General features: G+C 32.7%; 3 protein-coding genes across 6 annotated transcripts; 1 reads left to right on the forward strand and 2 right to left on the reverse strand.

The window, feature by feature from the left end:
• Window positions 1-6,383: 6,383 nt before the first annotated feature.
• Window positions 6,384-9,437, forward strand: LOC133817424 (uncharacterized). 4 transcript variants are annotated; one of them, XR_009885532.1, is made up of 3 exons: window positions 6,385-7,196; window positions 8,951-9,227; window positions 9,344-9,437. XR_009885532.1 is itself a non-coding variant. In XM_062249937.1 (2 exons), exon 1 carries the CDS (start codon window positions 6,466-6,468, stop codon window positions 7,183-7,185), a length of 720 nt encoding a protein of 239 aa, XP_062105921.1. In that variant the 5' UTR covers window positions 6,384-6,465; the 3' UTR covers window positions 7,186-7,196; window positions 9,344-9,437. The 4 variants fall into 4 exon arrangements, 3 of the variants coding, with proteins under 3 accessions (XP_062105921.1, XP_062105922.1, XP_062105919.1); XM_062249937.1 differs by lacking the exon at window positions 8,951-9,227 and having other exon boundaries at window positions 6,384-7,196; XM_062249938.1 differs by lacking the exons at window positions 8,951-9,227; window positions 9,344-9,437 and adding an exon at window positions 8,615-8,633 and having other exon boundaries at window positions 6,384-7,196.
• Window positions 9,438-9,487: 50 nt separating this feature from the next.
• Window positions 9,488-10,305, reverse strand: LOC133817425 (homeobox-leucine zipper protein ATHB-52-like). The gene has a single exon (XM_062249939.1). The coding sequence runs from the start codon at window positions 10,236-10,238 to the stop codon at window positions 9,675-9,677; it is 564 nt and encodes a 187-aa protein (XP_062105923.1). The 5' UTR covers window positions 10,239-10,305; the 3' UTR covers window positions 9,488-9,674.
• Window positions 10,306-14,899: 4,594 nt separating this feature from the next.
• Window positions 14,900-17,741, reverse strand: LOC133817426 (NAC domain-containing protein 73-like). The gene is made up of 3 exons (XM_062249940.1): window positions 16,914-17,741; window positions 16,593-16,782; window positions 14,900-16,029 (listed from the first exon to the last, which is right to left on the reverse strand). Exons 1-3 carry the CDS (start codon window positions 17,085-17,087, stop codon window positions 15,491-15,493), a joined length of 903 nt encoding a protein of 300 aa, XP_062105924.1. The 5' UTR covers window positions 17,088-17,741; the 3' UTR covers window positions 14,900-15,490.
• Window positions 17,742-20,676: the final 2,935 nt, after the last annotated feature.

Raw genomic sequence — 20,676 nt, forward strand, 5'->3', positions numbered from 1 at the left:
CACATGGCTAAGGGAATGAAATCCCACAGTTGTGACTCTATGGTCTCTCAGTAGGTTTATGCTAGTGACTATTTCATCAGATACCTATCTTGTTTAAGCTAGTGAAATGATCACTTATTTGAAAGGGAACGGAGCCCACCTTAGTGACTTTTACAACTGTCACTCCTTTATTTTGGACTAAAAGTCCTGAATGATTATTATTATCATTGTTGATATTATATTCATGCAGTATTGTGTTTTCTTACTGGGCTTTGGCTCATGGGTGTTATGTGGTGCAGGTAAAGGGAAAGAAAAGCTCACCTAGCCTTGAGTGGAGAGCTTAGGTGGCAATGTGTACATATGTGGCCGCTTGACCACCACGGCCAAGGAGTTCTCAGGGGAACTAGGGGGTTTATCCTATTTTTGCCGCTTAGATCGGCGGGTTGTAAATTTTACACAGTAATGACCATTTTGTATTGTAAACAACTTGTAAACGTTTTTATGGGCCCATGAACAATTTTATGTTTTAAATAAAATATATCCTTTCTTTTTTATTGGTTTTGCACCTTAACCTATTATTAACACCTAGAAGCACGTTTTTAATCAAAGAACTCGGTTAGCGAGTTAAATTCACGGTTCAACGTTCACCGTGATGGTCTTGGGGTAACCAGGGTGTTACATGTGTGGTGCTTCATTATTATTTGGTTATGCTTGGGTTACACAACACAAGACGATCCTAGGAGGCAAGCTAGTGGGAAAGTCACAACGGGATTCATACTTGACTCAGAGTGAGTCAAGGGGTATTTAGCACATTACCGGGATTTGGGTAATGAGAATTAATATTTGATAATAAATTTAGAGTTAGTGAGATCAGGGGGGAAATTCTGGGAATTTCGAAAATTTTATCCTCGGGGGCGTTTTCGGGACCCCGAGCATTAGGATTTGCTTGAGGTTACTTAAGCTTGAAGTAACCTATTAAAATTATAAAAAAAAACGTTCAGAACGTTCTCTCTCCCTCCCGTTCCCATTTTGACACCGATCACATTTTCGAAGGAAACTTGAGTTTTAGGACTCAGATTCAGGCAAGGATCAAGGCATAGCGATTCTAAGGAAAATTAAAAGCTTTTTAGCCGAAGGATTTTGTCAGGAAACAACTTAATCAGAGCTATTCTAAGTTCTAAGTTTTTAAAGTTTTTAAGCTTTGATTGGATTTTATGCTTTGATGAGTTTTTGGATGGATTGAGACTTGGGTTTTAATGGTTTTGGTTAATTAGGATGTTTGGGAACTTTGATTTTGGGATTTGGAGATGTTTGGATAGGTTTTTGGAATGTTTTTAAATGAAGAAAATGAAGATTTTTGGCTAGTTCGTGGTTGGGCCGTAACCCTGTTCTAGGGCGCTGCGACCCAAGCTTGATGAAGAGGATGAGGTTAGCTGATGGGCAGGTAGGGCCACGATGCAAGGTTGGTGCGCTGTGGTGCAAGGTGAAGGTAGAGAGGTGGTCTGGCTTCTGTCTGGAGGTGGGCCGCAGCTCAGGGTTTGGGGGCCGTGGCGCTTAAGGGCAGTTTTGCCCATATTTGGTTTTTAGTCGTGGGAACTTAACTCTAAGGGCCTGGGATCGATCCTACTACCCAGTTGAGTAGGATTCGACGTCCCGGAGGCTTGGGTTGGGTCTGGAAGTATTTATTTACTCATTTTTTTATGAGGTTTTATATTATGGTTGTGACTAGGTTATCGCTGGGGGCTTGGAATCAGGATCGTGCTTAAGGATTGTTTATTGATAACCTGTGCTTGGACCAAAGGTAAGAAAACTGCACCCTGTATGTGATGCATGTGATGCATAAGATACATGTGATTAGGGTATGGCATGAATGTTGAATATGAGATTGATCAGAGCTTGAGTCTCTGTAAATGTGCATGATCATAATTATGCTAGCGAATGTTGAGTAAGCATGCTAAATGCCTTATATTTGGATATTTGACATATGATATATGCATGGGTGCATTGTTTACTTGTGAGTGGTATTGACTTATTAGTTAGAATCGGCAATGGTGTCAGTATTGACTGTGAAGCTGTGACTTATTAGTCAAGTTCGGTAGTAGTACTGAGCACTGGTCGTATGGAATTGACCTATGAGTCAATAACGGTATTAGCGTGTTTAATGCAAGCCGAAAAGATTAGATCTAATCGACATAAGCATTATCAACATAAGTATGAAATGCTTGACCGACCTTAAGTTCGATGAAAACAAAGCGCTTGTCTAGTCTAAAGGCTAGTTACTTAGAGCCAGAGCCAAAAGGCTCAGGTGACCATAATGTCACATGGCTTAGGGTGCAGAGCCCAAGTTCGTGACTTATTAGTTACTTATCTGGTTCAAGTTTGTGACTTATTAGTTACTTATCTGGTTTAAGTTCGTCACTTATTAGTTACTTATTTGGTTCAAGTTCGTGACTTATTATTTACTTATTTGATTTAAGTTCGTGACTTATTAGTTACTTATCTGGTTTAAGTTCGTGACTTAATAGTCACTTATCTGAATGGGTTGCAAGCCCCAACATGATTACCAGAATCATTATTGATATTCACTTATCTGATTGGGCTGCAAGCCCCAGCATGATTACTAGAATCATTATTGATATTCACTTAGGATTGACTTGATAGTCATCCATACAGGAGGGCAGGGCCCACAATCATTTACTTGGACTTACTTGCATGCATTAATAACACTATTATTGCTAGGCATGTTTGTTATGATTCAGTGACATGTTATTACCTGTTCATGAGCATATTGAGTTTTCTTGCTGAGCCTCAGCTCACGGGTGCTATGTGGTGCGGGTAAAGGCAAAAGAAAGTTTGACCATCTTTAAGTTGGAGAGCTTAGGTGATGACGTGTACATATGCGGCTGCTCGACCACCACAGACGAGGATTTAAAGAGGAACTAAGGTTAAACCCTATTTTGCCGCTTGGGTCGGCTGGTTGTATATATTTTATTGTAATTAACCTTTAAATATATTTTGGGATCCTAATGTATATAGTAAACGTTTTAGTGAAACGTTGTATCTTTAACCAAAAATTTTAACCCTAAACTGTTGATCACATTTAGTTACACGATTATGGCCAAATGACTCGGTTAGCGAGTTTAGCACTGTTTAAAATGCACACCGTAATGGTCCCTGGGTAGTAGGGCATTGCAGAGGCACTCCATCTGGTGTGATCCTCTCTTGATACAATTGTCCCCCTCCACCTAGTGTTATCTTCTGTCCTAGCATGACGATTATTGCTTCTGGTAGGTATTCGTCATCGTTGAGTTGGAAGGTGTGCCTATGCAAGAGGCAGTCTTGACTCTTCTTCTACTTGTTGGGCTTGGGAAATGTCTTACTCCTCATTTGAAACATTTGCACTATAATACGAGTCATCCTCGAAACCATCATCATTGTCTTCAAAGCAATTATCAACTGGATCATATTCACAGGGAACGTACTCATATGCCTCAAGCACACCTATGGGACCTCCATGTGGTATATCAAGTTGAACAGTAGCCATCAGATCAATAATTGGAACAAAAGTGTCCACCTCGCTAAGATGATTGTAACTGCTACCTGCAAGAGATGGATCAACACTGGTCATGTATTTTTTGTTCACACTAGGAGAAGGATCTGATATGACATTCTTCTTAACTGGAGTCACACATAAGGCTATTCGTTCTTTCGAGCTTATTCCTAAGAATACATGAACTTAACGTTCATTCATCAATTGAACCAGTGCAAATGGTTGGTCGCTGCATACGTATGACTCCTCGAGTTTCAATTTTTTGGGTTAATGGATTTTATGGCAATGAAGAACACGATGGGCAGATTGAAAAAGAAGAAGAAAAGGAAAAAATGTTTTAATTTTAATTTTAACATATTTAAATATTTGATTTTGTAATTTTTAAAAATTTTAAAGCATTTTAATTAAATTTTTTATTTTAAATTGATTTTTTTTTAAATTATAGGGCAAACCAATCATAATACGCCATGTGTATACTCAGTCAGCTTTTAACAAAACCATCAGAATGGGTATTGTTAACTGAGGTTTTTGGTTTCTATATTAATAAATATTATTTAAGGGTAATAATAATAGAAGTAGAAGATTAACACAGGATTTTTACGTGGTTGGGGCATTAATGAGCCTTAGTCCACGAGTCTGTAGTATTAGAGCTTGGAAAATCTTTTACAATGGAGTTTCTCTCTGTATTTTGACAGATGAACTGTATCCTAGTTGAAGAGAGATCCCTCTTTCCAGTGTTCTATAGCCTGTATTTATAGGCTTATGGGAACACTGGGTCTGGGCCGGGTATGACCCGGGCCCATCAGAGACACGGATATTCTTGGCCTTTCTAGTGGAAGCCCAATATAAAAGATACAACCTACATGAATTCCAAACCAGCTAAGGCCCAATAAGTTGACTCAAGAGCTATATCTCACCCGACAAAATGGTGCTTTTGGTCTGGACACTTCGAGTTACGAGGCAGATTCAGGAGACAAGACCAGTCAGAGTACTTGGCAGCGCAGACCTGAAACAACGGCGTGCAATCCCGAGGTGGCCTTTTCCGCAGGTGAAAAGTGGGGACAACGCCCACGCTGAATGGGGCGGCTTCAGGGTCCTGGACACTTGGGCCCTCCAACCGGGGACGACGTGATCCGGGTTCGTTTACCTTTGTCCCTCTTCATTTACCACAGGCCCGGACCGTACCAGGGGCCGGGACCAGGACGCGCATGTCGTGGGGGGTTCGAACGGTCTGCACGTCTCCCGAATGATTGTCCCGGATGACCATGACGGACCCCCCCTAATGGGCCCAGAAATACACCCTGGGCCCGTACCCCCCTCTTGGACACTCCCGTACCAAGAGGCCTTGGGCCGGGCCCGCATGATGAACAGCCCCTGACCATGGGCCCGGACGAATGTCCCGGGTCCATCCAGGAAACGGGGATAACAGGTACCAACAGAAACAAACAAAAATGGACATTGGGTACTTTTCTCACAAAAAAAAAATTTGAGTACTAATTCACAAACTTTTTAAAAATATTTGATATTTTTGCTGCTAATTCCCCTAATTTGTATATTATGTTATTAAGATATGAATAATTTGATTATTTTAATATAAAAGAAAATAAATCATTTTGAGTGTTTTAGCTAAATACTATATTTGACTTTTTGTTTTAGAAATTCCAATGGCAACACTGTGTTTTATAAAATCTACTAAAATGAACTTTTTTCTTGATTATACTTGCTTTATTATGATGAGAATTTACTCAGTTGATACCTTTAGTTTTAGTAAAGTATCATTTTAGTACTCTTTGTTTTAAATAATGCTCATATAGTATTTTATATTTTAAAATCATACATATTTGGTACCCTAGACTCAGATTTTATAAATAAGATTTTGTCAATATGACCAAGCTGACATCATTTATATGTAATTAAGTAATTAAATTTAAATTTGAAACTCATATAATTGATAGCAATTTGATTAAATTAGTAAATTTTATTGATTAAATTTGAGTTTAGGATACTAAATACGTACGATTTCAAAATACAGGATATCAAATGAGCATTATGGTAAACACATAGTACTAAAATGATACTTTGCAAAAACACAAGGTACCAAATAATTACCTACCCTATTATGATTAATAATAATTTTAGAGTTGAGAACCATATACATCCCCAAAAAATGTCGAGCAAACTAAAGTAACAACAGATGGCAGATGGCGTGTGTGCACTAATTTTTTAGGGTTGAGGTCGATGGTGGTCAACAATTTTCATGGTGTAGTAGGTGTGGTCAAGTAGCAGACAGATGATTGCTTGTTGTTATGATGCTCTCATAGTTGTGCATAGAGATGATGAGAGAATAAAAGTACTAATTTTTATAGGGTAAATACTTATTTGATATTTTGTATTTTATTGAAATATAAACTTTGTACCTTATATTTTTAATAATATTCATTTTGTATCCTGTAATTTAAAATCGTACATACTTTGATATTTTAGACTCAAATTTGATCGATACTATCAAATTGCAATTATGTGTGATTCAAATTCAAATTTAATTTCTTAATTATATATAACTGATGGCAAATTTGTCATATTGATAAAAAAAATTTGACCAAATTTTGATCAGGTACCAAAATATATATAATTTCAAAATAGTATTAAGTCTCTATTTCGATAAACTTAGTATAATGAATGAATATTTATCCATATATATAATTTTGGTATTATATAGAACCATTTTTTTTTTTTTTTAAATTTACGTTGAATATTGTATTCTTTCCTTTTTTTATTAGACTATGTAAAAAAAAAGTAAAATTGTGTAATTAATTTTGGAATTAATTTTTTTAATTAATGCCTATTACTGTTTTCGTTTGGGAAAGTGCGGGGCTTCTTAAAATTGGGCCTTCTAATAAGGCCGGTCGTGAAGTGGTCTGACAGTGACGGAAGCCATGAAGTTCACAGACTCCCCGGTGATAGAGCTACCGGTGCGCAACGCCGTCCTCTCTATTCAACAGGACAACGGCTCCTTTCACGTGGGCACCTCCGTCTGGCCCTGCTCCTTAGTCCTCGTCAAGTTCGCCGAGCGTTGGGCCCCGCTCCCGGGCCCAAACCCAAGGCCCACAACCACAGCCAACCCTTATGCCCAACTCCTCGACTTCGGCTCCAAGCGGGGCGTGGAGCTCGGCGCCGGCTGCGGAGCCGCCGGCATGGGCTTTTACCTACTCGGTCTGACGGACGTCGTCCTCACCGACATCTCCCCGGTCATGCCCGCACTGAAGCGAAACCTCAAGAACAATAAACCCGTGCTCGCCAAAACCCTAAAGCACTCCGTCCTCTACTGGAACAACGCCGATCAGATCAAGTCCCTCAAACCTCCGTACGACTTCGTTTTGGCCACGGATGTCGTCTACATTGAGGAGTCGGTGGGTCCGCTGATTTCGGCCATGGAGGCTTTGGTAGCGGACGACGGCGTCGTTTTGCTCGGTTACCAGTTGAGGTCCCCTGAAGCCCATAAGCTGTTCTGGGAAATGTCTGAGAAGGTGTTTGCAATCGAGAAGGTTCCGCACGAGGATTTGCACCCAGAATACGCGTTCGAAGAGGCTGATGTATATATATTTAGGAAGAAGAAGAAGGAGAAGGAGGAAGAGACGAAGGAAGTTATCCCATGAGTCTGAATCTGGTAAATATTTCTTGAAAATTGTTGTATGGGTTTGTTGAAAAGTGTGTGTTTGTACTTGTTTTTGGCTTGGATTGCAACTCTACTGTTTTGTTACAACTATATACTAATATATATTAATGGTATATGTTATGTAGAAAATATTTGTATGAATTTTGATGTGGTGTAATTGCTAAATCAATTTACATGAAATGTTTTGTAGAATTATAACAATTTGTATGAATTTTGAGGTGGAACAGAGTTCCATATCCGTTTGTTGATTTAAGTAGCTAAAGAGATTGAAATCATTATATTTGCTTCTAAATTTATTCATTCTCTTCTGTCTTTGGTTATGGACAGGGGAGTCTCAATCACTCCCATTATGCTTAAAACATGGAAAACTCTTTTATAGTACCATCTACCATTTTAAATTAAATCTTCTATGTGGACATAAAAGAAAACTGGACTATGCGAGCTGGATTCTAACAAATATGCTTCATTCCTTGTGGGAGAAAGATTAAGATTTGCCTGGCTAACTATTTGGTTTACTTTTCTTAATGTCTGTCTTTGGGGAATTGAGCTGTGCTTTTCCTCAAAACTTTTCTTCTCATCCCCTCCTTGGTGATTGGCTGACCGTTCTTAATCCTCTTACGCAATACAAAGTTGTTTGTGTCAAGTTTTCATATACTCTCTAATCCAAGCTTAATCAACCAACAACCAACATGTTTTGTCATAGACTTTTTGTAACAAAGTCATATCAAGTTGTATGATTATAATTTGTAATAGTTATATGTTAGAATAAATACTCATTTGTTAAATTGTATTTTATCGAATTACATACTTATTACCTTTAATAATACTCATCTGACGCCCTATAATTTGCAATCGTACATATTTGGCATTCTGAACTTAAATTTTATCAATATGATCAAACCGTCTTCAATTATACAATTATATGAGTTTTAAATTCAAATTTAATTAGTTTATTACATATAACTAAGGACAATTTTGTCATATTGATAAAATTTTATTGTTCAAATTTGAGTTTAGAGTATCAAACCAAATATATATAATTTCAAATTACAGATTAGGAGATGAGCATTATTGAAAACATAAGATATCAAATCTAATCTGTAGTTAGATAAAACACATAATATATTCCTTATATTTTATAGTTAATATGGATAGATGGATTGACATTAATAGTTAGTACAAGAAAAACTGAAAATGATAAATAAAGGTGGACAAATCCTAGTGTACTCTTTATTTAATACTGGTTCTCTCATCTCAGATTCACCTATTTTGAACTATAGTTTTTCTCCCTATATGCATGTATTTTAGAGATTAGCTGTGCAATTTGATGTTCCCTCTTTGGACATATTCTATATAGAATTCAAATTTTGTTGACCATGACGCCTTCAAGCTGGAAATTGTCCCTGCAGGGACACATTTCAACGGAAGGCTAAGTCAAATTTGGATAGTGCCACCGAAAAGCTATTTATTCATGTTTTTTTACTGTATAAATTGTTGCTCCAATACAGTCTTGACTTGTAAATTATAGTTGTTAATCGTCATAACTCTGTCTGAAGTGGACGTATATGTATGGTCGTTAGGTAGATAAAAACGTCTAAATTACTCCCCTAGATATATACAACCATCAATTTTCCTTTCCACTCAACTTGATGCTCAACTTGGCTAGACTTTCTGAGTCAATTGAGAGACTTTAGGAACGCTTTTCAAACAGATATAAATTCATCTTGTCCTTACTCTATTTTCAGGGCCCCATGTTAGAGATTAAATACAGTGAGGAGGTCGGAGGCCTTGTTTGGTTGCCATACAACCTGGAACAATGGATCCCACTTACTGGATAAGCCTTTTGAAGTTTCAGAAGTACAGATTATGGGGCCATGGCACTTGAAAATGCATGCATTTCTTTAATATTTCATTTGTAGCCAGTAGCCAGTAGCTGAGCTGGACATTCATCAGTAATGTTCTGAAGATGCATGCATTCAAGTTTATGAAACTCTGCAGTCTCTTTTGATTTCTAAGATTGCAGTATGACTAGCTCAGGCTTATATCTTCCTTTAGATTTACACAACTTTTGTAATTTCATTAGTATGAATTTAGTTTAAAAGCCAAACCGTCTTAGTCATTTAATTCTTTTTGTGCAGATTTGGTTTGCGAAGCTCATGGCATAACTTTTGTCAGAATAATTTGATGATTTTAAGATGATCAATCACATTACTAAGGTGATGTTTATGCATTTCTCTGAACCCATATCATGCAACAACATGTTTCTAGATTCTGGAGAAATATTTTTCCACAAACACTAAATTGTTATTATATGAGTTACAAAAAGGCTGAATTTAAAAACTGTCTGGACGTGCTAAACGAAACAACTTGGTTTGAGTAGAAAATATGTAAAACTCTTAACAAAACTATTTTACACTGGTGGTCACTGGTCAGAATTCTTAAGAAATGACCCTTTTACATATGAAGTCTTTAAGGCCAAGGAGACAAGCAAGTATACAGCTCCCCCACCGGCAGCTCAGCTACATTTTCTGTTCCGAAGGTATAATAATTCTGAAGCGAGCTTGAACTACCATGATCATCCACACCGGATGTGGAGATAACAGAAGGAAGAGAAGCGTCGGGCGAGGAGCGGCCACCGCCATCGTTGCCTGATGCGCGAAGCAGCATCTCCCGAGCCCTGTTCAGCTCGTGTTTAAGCATCCCAACCTCTCGCTCGAGCCTTTTCTTTTCCGCCAAGACATCGTCCAGTTTCAGCTGGATACTTCTGTAATCAAACTCTACTGTCTGTGTCTTGTGGCGGGCTCGCCGGTTCTGGTACCAGATGGCAACCTGTCTTGGGGAGAGCCCAAGCTTAGCAGCAAGATGTAGCTTGCGTTCCGATTGGAGCTTGTGATCACTGGTGAAGCTCGTTTCCAAGAGCCTTACTTGAGCTTGGGTTAGCCTTCTAGTTCTGCGCTGCTGTGTGAGTGGTTTTGAGAGGTCTTGGTTTTGTTTTGTCTCATCAGTTAGTATGTCAAGGCACTGGAAATCCATAGTTTTTTTTTTGTCGGAAACAAATTTTGGCACGAAGAGAGTTTCATATCATGTCATTGCTGTGTAGAAAGGCTTATTATATATAGATTTTTAAGCAAGGAGAAAAATACGAGACATTGAAAGAATGAATTATGGTAAAGACAACCTGTCAAATCTTCAGTGCCCCCACCCATGAATAAATACTTGTCTCATTATGAATTTAAAGAGAGAGAGAGAGAGAGATGTAGATTTCAGCAAGACTAATTACAATAAATGTTTATATGCATTTGTATCACCTTGGCAGTGAAAATTTACAACACATTTGGGCTTTGAGAGAGAGAGAGAGAGCTAATAAGGAAAGGAGAGAGGGGCGGCTTAAGCTGATTGATTTAACGTGGTCTCGTGGTCCTACAATATGAGGCAGAAGGGTCAAACTAGATGGGCTGGTCGATGTGTTATTTCTTTTCTTTGATTTAACTTTTACCCCAAACTTAAGTCATGTGTCTTCACAGTCGTTTTTTTTTTGGGCAAATGTGATAAACTCTATTAAAAAAGAGAGGAATATCCTGTTTGTTTGTTTCGAGTAGTTAAGGAATTTAGTATGGATGTAATATTAAATTTGTGTGTACAAAATAATTTATTTTAGTATTAAAATTTATATGGTGGAGCTTACATAAATTATTAATTTTATTTTTTAAAATTTAAACCAAACAGAAAAAAAAAAATTAAATTCTCATTCAAACATTTACTTTACTTGTACCAAACACCCCCTTAAGGATTAGACTGTTGGCCGGTTTATTTTTAGCATCTCAGCAATAATCATGGATTCTAATATCGATAAGATATGCTTATTAATAACATATTAAGAAGTAAAATTCATCAGTGTCAAAATGATATTAGGATAAGCATTATTACCTAGTCATCCTTCTAGCCATCTTACTAGTTCCTCAATATTGAATTTATCAAGAATCACAAAGAGAAATAACAATGGCAAGAAAACTAATGGACACGACTTGTTCACCAAAACCTAAACCACGCCATAGACTTCACTTTTCTCCAACAAGTGTTTTCTACCACATTCAGCACATATAAACTTGTTGTGCTATATGGGCTTGTTTTACAAATTGGTGATCTCTAGCTTAATGTGTTAACTAGAAAACAATCAAGGCTTATCCATGTATCTTAGTTAATTTTTTATAATAACCTTCGAATGAATAAATATACAATTATTCTTAGAGCATTCCTAATGGATACTCTAAACTAGCAAATATGTAAAAATAAATAGATAAGAACTTAAAATTCATCTCCATTAGGTGCTCTAAAGATTTAGCTATAATATATAAGCTCTAAGAGCACTCCTATCCGGTGCTCTACTTCAACATTTAAAATACCTTCCCAAAATACACATTTTTCTATTTTACTTCTAAGTTTTACATTTTACCATACATCAGATTCTCTATTTTTTTCTCTATATCATTTAAATAATATATTTTCAAACATTTTTTATTCATTTCAAATATTTTTTTATAACTATCAATAATATCCTTATATATTTTAATATTATAATATTGGGTTGAAGGATGAATAGTGTACATTAGATATATAGCTTTGCACTGTAGTTTTATCTAAAAATATTTGTAAAATACATCATCCAATGTATACCCATTTTTCTTAGTTTGAGCTATTTTTTACATATTTTGGTAATATAACTCACCCAATGTGAGTGCTCTAACACCAATATATTTTTCACCAAATGTAGCTAAGCTTTTAAAGCTTCATTAAATATTTTTTTCATCTTTTTTTTCCTTTCTCTCTCCCAATAGTTATTTTATTATTATTATTATTATTATTATTTTGTTTTTTAATTTTTTTCTTTGATTTTAACTAATAAATAATATATATATATAAATATAATATTCAAATGATGTAAAAGAAAATATAAATAATCTGATGCATGGTATATGTAAAAGTGTGAGGTAAAATATAAAAAAATGAGTTTTGATGATATATTTTGAAAAATAAAGTGGAACACTAGAGTGTTCTACATGTTACGAGTAAGCTACACATAATTATGAATTTTAAGATGAAAATAATTGAAACGTTAGAGAATACAGGCTGTATAAGTGAAATTACTTGCATTTTTTTTCTCAATTTTAATAATGAGTTGGACGTTAATGGTAACAATGTTATCAAGTTAATATTTAACAATATTGTGCATTGCTGATGGAATAGACAATAACAATTAAGATAATTATCACCATAAACTTAAACTACGTTTACGTTATCCTTCTTTTTGCGAAGTATATTGATTAATATGTCTACTAATAGTGTACATTTTTCATTAGACGTCACATGACATTAGATTTTTTTTTTTTTTAAATTTAATTTCCTCATTTGGTAAGAGGGAGGAAAAGTATTATAAATGAAACAAACCAATTGGCTTCTTGCAATGACGAAGCCAGACAAAAAATAATAGGAGACCAATTATATGTACACAGAACTATCAACTGGGGCCATTATATAAATATATAGAAATTTGTTTTAGGTCGGACATTACTTTTTTTCCTTAATTGTAGGAGCGTTTTTTATTTTCGAGACTTGGAGAAATTATAATTATTTTTATTATGACAACGTAACGTACACTATAATAGATATTTCACCAATATTTGGAAAATTCTGAATAATTTACTGTGCCAAAACTAGAGTTCAAACAATCAATTGCATGTGTGCTTTTTTTTTTTTTACTTATAGAAAATTGAATATTTGAATTCTAATTTCAGCACTGCAAACTATTCAGAATTTTTAAAAAATTAGTATGATATTTACTATAACTATCATGTACGCTGTCATAAATAAAAAATTAGGTTATAATTTTTCAAGGGACCAAAACTAGAAAACACATAGTGGCAAAAATAATGCTAAGAAGCTACCTAAATATAAATGGGCCTGTTTGGCATTGTTTTTTGTTTTTTGTTTTCAAAGTTGTGTTCTCAGAAATGATAACAGAAACTGTTTTTGTAGTTTTCAAAAAACAAAAGGTGTTTGGTTAATATTTTTCAAAAACTATTTTTTAGTTTTATTTTTTTTAAATCTTAAATAAAATATTAACAAATATATTTACAAAGAGAAAAATATTTTAAAAGTTTGTAATAAACAATGAGATAAAATAATTTGAAAAAAAATGATCAAAAATAAGAAGTGAGAAAGTAAGGAGAGAAAATTTGAAGAAATAGAAATTGAGAATAGATAAATTGATCCAAAAAAAAAAAAAAATGTGATGAGAAAGAAAGTGAAGAGAGAGAAGTGAGTAGAGAGAAAGTGATGAGAGAGGAAATGATGTGAGCGAAAATGATGATATATTAAGTGATGAGAGAGAAATTGATGTGAGAGAAACTGAAGAGAGAGAAACTAATGAGAGAGAAAATTATGTGACAATAAATGATGTTAGATAATAATAAATAAATAAATGATGTGAGAACAAAAAAAAGATAGAAATTTTTTTTTTTAGAACAACAGAAAACAACTTATTGTTCTCAAAATTTTCTGTTTTTTGTAACTTTGTTTTTAAAAATTGTTTTCTGAAAACAACGCCAAACAGCCAAACTTGTTTTCAAAAAACAGATTTTAGTTTTTAAAAACAAAAAACAGTTTTTTAGTTAATGTGCCAAACACCCTCATATATTTTCTTAAAAAAATTTCTGAGTAACTTTATTTGCGTTTATCTATGAAATATTGATTCTTATAAAAATAAAAAATAAAAATAAAAAGAGCTTAGGGGCGTGGCCATGCTCAGCCCCCTAGCTCCCTCAGTGGTTACTTAATTCAAGAAAAAAATTACCTTCGTTTCTAAATTCTAAAAAAAATGCTTAAATTAATTTTTAATTCAAGTCTAAAATAGATTTGTCAAATCAATATTTTTAAAGATCAAAATATACTTAAAATCTATTTAAAACTTACTTTTAGAATATTTTTTGGCAAAATCTTATTATTAATACCAAATAATACTTTTAAAAAATTAATTATTTAAATTAAAATACTTTTTATTATCTATATAAAATAATTATTTGAGTGTTTCACATCGTATAGAAGTGATTATCTACATAAAATCATGGGTTTATTACATTTATCACCAATTATATGTTTGATGAAAACCCACTTGTATTACCAAACACCACTTTAAAGATATTTTCGTTTAGGGTAAAACTAAATATTTCCTCCTAACAAAAAAAAATTCTTATTCAATAATGTAGGAAGAAAGTGAGAAAAAAATAATCAGTCAATATTATTGTATTTATTGGAAAATAAGAGGTAGAGAGTTAGAATAATAAATGCCCAATCAATTTATAAAATTATTATATTGTTATTTTAAAACTTAGTAAGAAGATATATCTGTCATTGACATTAAAGAGAAAGAAATATTAAAATATTTTTCATGCTGACGAAATTATTTAAACACCTCTTCAATATTCAACCATCTGATCTATTCCTACAAACATAAAAGTAGGGTTTCTCTGTATAATTAATTCTGTACACATAGCCAAGAAAAAAAATTCCATTCAGAATTAATTATCTCAATAATTTCTCTATATAAGGCTTAAAAAATATTTATCTATAAAATGAAAATGAAGAAGAAGAGGAAGAATGGCAATTAATTACTAACAAAATGAAAACTAGATGGTAACTGGGTGAGATTTGGGTACAACTTTATTTAATCACACTGTAAAAGTCAATACAAAATTACATCGAAATGACAGCACATGTATATATATTTATATTAGACTGCTTACTAAGTTAGGTAAGGAACACATATCTTCATCTTTGTACAGCTTTTTTTTTTTTTTTTTAAGAAAAAACACGACCCAGTACCCCACATTAAAGAAGGGGTCATGGCCCATGTGAAATGTAGTACTTCTTCACACTTCTCTTCACATTGTACAAAGCATAACACAAGAACTTGCAAAAATAAAAACAAAAAAGATTGTAGTATATATGGTGTCACAGCCAAAGCTTCTAAATTTTACTTTAGTATTAGAAGATGGCTCTCAGGAACTAAAGTTACCTTTCCTCTTTTTTTATTCTTTTCTCCTTCCTTACCCTTCTATTAAATAACTTTTGTTACTATAATTCACTTCATCACGAGTTATATATATATATATTTATATTTATTGATTCCAAGTGCCTTCTTAGCAGTAACTATCTTCTCATATCTTATTCTTGTCTCCTATCATACCCTTCTCTTCGATTATAGATATTACCTATACATATATAGAACTTCATGAAACGAAAGAACCAGCTCCAAAATGGGTCACCATTTCAGGAGTGGTTCCTCCATTTTGGGCACCATGCTCAAAGGATATGTAAGAATTAGGAATATTGCATGAATACTCAACAAACGACTCGTCGTTTTGTCCCTTCATGAGCAAGTTGTTATTATGATTATGATTGTTAGCTGGATTAAGCAAGTCTTTCATGACCGAACCACATTGTCTAGGCTGCGTTTGGTAGAACACTTTGGACACCACTAACTCTCCTTCTTTCTCCTCTTCGTTGTTCCCCAAGTGGTATTGGTGCATAACCCAATTAGTCTTCTCAGGCTTTCTTTGCTTCCCATAGTTTGTGTAGAGAACAAGTATCTTTTTGTACCCTTTGACCCTTCCCCCAACGAAAACGGGTCGGGTCTTACCCGTCTTGTGCCACCGGGTCTCGCCGCCGTCGGCGTCGGTGTGGACCTTCCGTCTCTTCCTAGTTCCGGTCGTGTACGCCTTGGAAGGCCGATGGAAGAAGTGACGCACTAGGCCATCTTTGCTGACTCCTGCATGTGTGTATGCATGGACATAATAATAATATATAATGCCATTAATATTAGAAAACAATATCATATTTCATATCATTGATAATTGATATTAAACTACAGACAATGTTGTGCTAATAATTCTATAAATATTATTTTTAAATATTCATAAATAAAATAACAATGCATAAAAATCATTCAGTTAGTTCAAGTGTCCTTTTAAACATGAGATGTGGGATATATGTTGGCCAATTAGCAATAGACACACTCCAACGAATGGAATTTATTAATGGAATCCTAGACCTAATTAATTATTTAAGACTATAATCTGGATGGATTTGCTTTTGTCTATATTTGGAACCATTGAACTCAAATCCAATAATGTAGTACGTATATAGATAGATTATTAAAAACATTTATATGACGTCGTCGACTAGCTTTTATCATCATCGTCAAAAATTCACATTTGGCTTGATTATTATATATACATTGTAATTTATTTAACTCAGATCTTAATACCATCCCATTTCAGAACATATATAAATATATATATATATAAGTAATAAGATGATGATGATGATGACCTGGCAACTTCTGTGGATGAGTGTAGCAAATCCCATTCTCTCCATCAATAGTAGGGATGAACTCATCTATGAGAGGGTGAACCTTGCATGTCTCAGAACGTACCTTCCCTTCCAAATGTTCAAGAAGCTCTTGATCTGTCGGATCAAACTTCACACCAGCTGGTAGACCCGGCAAATGATGAATTCCAGCCTATACACACACACACATATATATATATATGATATAATACATCATTATCATTTTTTATAATGTTATATAGTGAATGTGCCAATTAGATTGAGTAAAGAAGTAATTAATATATAATAAAGAAAAAGAAAAACCTGGTCTTGACATTTGATCTGATGACCACATGAAGGACAAGTTCTGATGATTAGGTTATGATCATCTTTGCGACCTTCATGATCGATATGATGATGAGGATGAGGATGATCAGGCGCATTAATGATTGTTTGGTCGAGTACTCCACTACGCTCTTCAACATTGCACCTGGTCATTTCCTAGCTATATAGCTCTATATATATTATTGTTTAATAATATTTTCCACTATTGGCCATTAATTTTCACAATGTGAACTAGTACTCTAACAGGAATTCGCATTAAAAGGAAACATAAAGAAGTAGAGATCAAAGAGAAAGAAAAAGATAGCTATGATGATAGAGGGGAGTCTACTATCATTGAAGCTTTTTATTATATCATATATATATAATAATAATATTCCTTTCAAACTAGCCCAATTCTGATTGGGAATTGGGCAAGGGAATTGAATTCTTCTCTTCACTTTTTTAGCCCTAGAGTTTGCATAATGGCATGACTCATGATGCGTATTCCTCTCGAACATGAGTTTCTCATGTTTGACGTACGTAGCTCTAGAGATGAAGATCTCTTGCGCTATAGAGAAGATAGAAGAAAAGAAAAGAAGCTAAAAAAATTCAAAGTGAAGAAGCTGGAACATGAAGATATACAATGAGTTTTAGGGGGAGAGAGAGAACATGCGGTTGATCAAAGAGAAAAACAAAAAGGGTTTAATTGCTTGGATCTAAAGTTATTTGGTTGCGCTTTTAGTTTGTAAATGTATAATATGGGAAAAACTTAGCTTGTAGAAGGATAAATGTAGTAGTTCTGGCTTCCTTCTTTAACACTGTCCAAAGGCAAAGTTTTTTTATTTGTTACAACGACACATATATATATATAATGTGTGTGACTCACTATATAGCTATGTAGCTTAGATTTTAAAAGACACCATTAAAGATAGAAACAGTTGAGTGGAGATGAGGCAACCTAACGTTATGAGAGATGATATAGAAAGAGATTACAGGTCTTATGTCACCCTGGAGTGTATATCAAGCCAAATATATATATATACATATATTTATTTATTAATTCAAAAAATTTATACGAAGAGAGAAGAAGAAAACAAAATAAAGTAGATGAAGCCAAAATCAACACCCAACCATTATTCTATTCCTTCACGTAGACTTCTCATACATAGCAAGAAAGCTCTTTCTCTCTCTCCTTCTTCTCTGCCTGAAAGAAAATCTCATCAGCTTCCACTCGCTCCCAACTCCTCTCAATCTATATATCTTATATCTAATAATGTAGACAAAATCTAGTTCAAGCTCTTAATCATCACATGCTATAAAGCCTTACACAAATTCAGAAATGTAAAAAGTATATGCAAAATGTGATAAAGGAGATCAAACACTTGTGATCGTTGCTTGCTTCAGCTTCAGAGATCGAGTTTCTTAAAGACGTTTCCTTTGAATAGAGAGATAGCTAGAGAATAATTAAGGATCCATGTTCGAATAAAACAATTCAGGGTTTTGCTTGAATGCCATGAATCTTTTCCTTTTCTCCACGTTATAATTAATCACATCATATTAATTCATAATAATTTAGCCAACCAAATTACATTTCCATAACGTACTCATTGGAAATATATTTGAGACTAACATACAATTAATTATTGCAGTTTTGTTTTTTAATAAATTACTTTATGCTTCTTTTACACCCTCATTACATTCTATTTTATTGTTTAGTTTTAAAGTTGTAATATTGTCAATAATTTTAATAAAATCTGGTTTATTATTATTTTAAATATATATATAATAGAATGAATTATAGTTCTATAGTATATATAAATATTTATATTAATAATCTCTACATATATTATATCTAAACACAACGTTGATATATATATATTTACATGGCTACATGACTTATATATATAATACAATAATATTTAAAAAGAAATTAATAATACAAATAAAATAAAAATAGAAAAAGTCATAGTGTAGACAATAATATATGTGTATCAACTATTTTTAGTTTCTAATGTATCCTGCAATGTTATTTGGTGAATTTGATGAAGAAAAAGAGTTCAAATCACTTGATAAAAAACAAACTATCACACAAATTTATAAGATAAAAAATGATATGTATGCGTTTATTATTTTTAAATAAATATGATTTAATTATTTAAATTATCATAAAAATATCCTATATATTTTAGTTAATTAATTAATTTATTTTTGTTTAACTTTATGTTTGTTCTAGTTTTTAAATTTGGTAGTGACAACAAAATATTATATATTATATGTTTAATATAATATTAAGTTTAAGTTTAATTAAATTTTATTTAAGTTAAAAAATGTATGATTTTATTATTTTTAAATAATTATATCGTTGTAAAATATCTCAAAAATATCTTTTTTTAATTTTTTTAATTATTTATTTAAATTTAAGTCATGTTTATAATTTACAATTATATATAAGAATATTCTGTTAAATATAAAAATATGATCAGTTAAAATTAACAAAAGATAAAATAAAAAATCATTAAAACTAAGAATTTACGTTATTTGCACACTTATTATATAGAATAAATGTATTTTCTTTGGAAAAAAATTAGTGGTGAGGCACATGGGTTTTAAGTGCTCGTCAATTTTTAATTTTTATTTAGAAGAAAAATATTATAAATGAAAAATAAATAAATAGCCCATTTATATATTATATATCTTGGCTTCAACCTTACTCACCACCCCCAAAATCGATTTCCAAATAATTAACATGAGGATTATAGGTCTTTCCCTGTCATCATTCCACATGAATGGTGGGTCAATATTGTTGATATCTTATGATTATCAGATAAGAAATAAAAAATAAAACCTTATTTCGGGTGAAAATAAATAATATACTTAATACTAATTGATTACAAATATTTTTCTACAAGATAGTTGGCCAATGTATAGTTTGAAGGACGAAAAGAACAATATGAATGACATAATAATTCAGGGCATTACAGCTCTGGTGGGCCTATGTAGAATGTAGTACTTTTGTCAGGTGATCTCTAAGGCTACAAGGGCATGTAAGTTAAAGACTAAATAGTTAAAATTATCCCAAAAAGTAGTAAAGTCTGATGTTTTATCCTTAAAAAAAATTTACATTCTTCTTACATATCTATATTTATAACAAACTATTCAACTATGTAAATATATAATATTAATATTTCATATTCTATCTTACATTATTCACAAATACATAAAAACACACACAAATATATATATATATGCTCTTCTCTCTCTTTTTTATATATTTATACATATAGTTATATACCTAATAAATGCATTTTATTTATATTTTATAATATTATTATATTTCATTATTTAATGAATTTTTATTTATAATTTATAATATTTATATTTCTTTTATATAAAAAAATGTGTTGATAATAGAAATTTTTTATTTTAATCACTTGTAACTATAATGAAATACTCTAAACATTTAATAGAATATACTTTTAAAACTAACTAAAAATAGATATTTATTAATTTTATATTAATATAAATTTAAATATTATAAAATATCATTATTATAATAATATATAATATAAGACTAAATATTTAATACTTATATTAATATAAATTTAAAGATTAAAATATATTATTATAATAATATATAATACATAATTGACTTTTTATTAAGAAATTATCATTTGTGTTTGAAAATGTTATAATATTACTAGGTAAAAGCAACAAGCAATGCATGTTTGCTTAGTTTTAAAGTTGTAAACATTATCTATAATTT

Source organism: Humulus lupulus, chromosome 2 (genome assembly GCF_963169125.1).
Source record: "Humulus lupulus chromosome 2, drHumLupu1.1, whole genome shotgun sequence".
NCBI classification, from domain to species: Eukaryota; Viridiplantae; Streptophyta; class Magnoliopsida; order Rosales; family Cannabaceae; genus Humulus; species Humulus lupulus.

Excerpts from the sequence above, each read along its gene's own strand:
- LOC133817426 (XM_062249940.1), bottom strand. The coding sequence starts at position 17,087 with ATGACCAGGTGCAATGTTGAAGAGCGTAGTGGAGTACTCGACCAAACA. Across the intron at positions 16,783-16,913 it reads AGATCAAATGTCAAGACCAG|GCTGGAATTCATCATTTGCC; the intron begins GTTTTTCTTTTT and ends GTGTGTGTATAG. Across the intron at positions 16,030-16,592 it reads TCATCCACAGAAGTTGCCAG|GAGTCAGCAAAGATGGCCTA; the intron begins GTCATCATCATC and ends ACACACATGCAG.
- LOC133817425 (XM_062249939.1), bottom strand. The coding sequence starts at position 10,238 with ATGGATTTCCAGTGCCTTGACATACTAACTGATGAGACAAAACAAAAC.
- LOC133817424 (XM_062249937.1), top strand. The coding sequence starts at position 6,466 with ATGAAGTTCACAGACTCCCCGGTGATAGAGCTACCGGTGCGCAACGCC.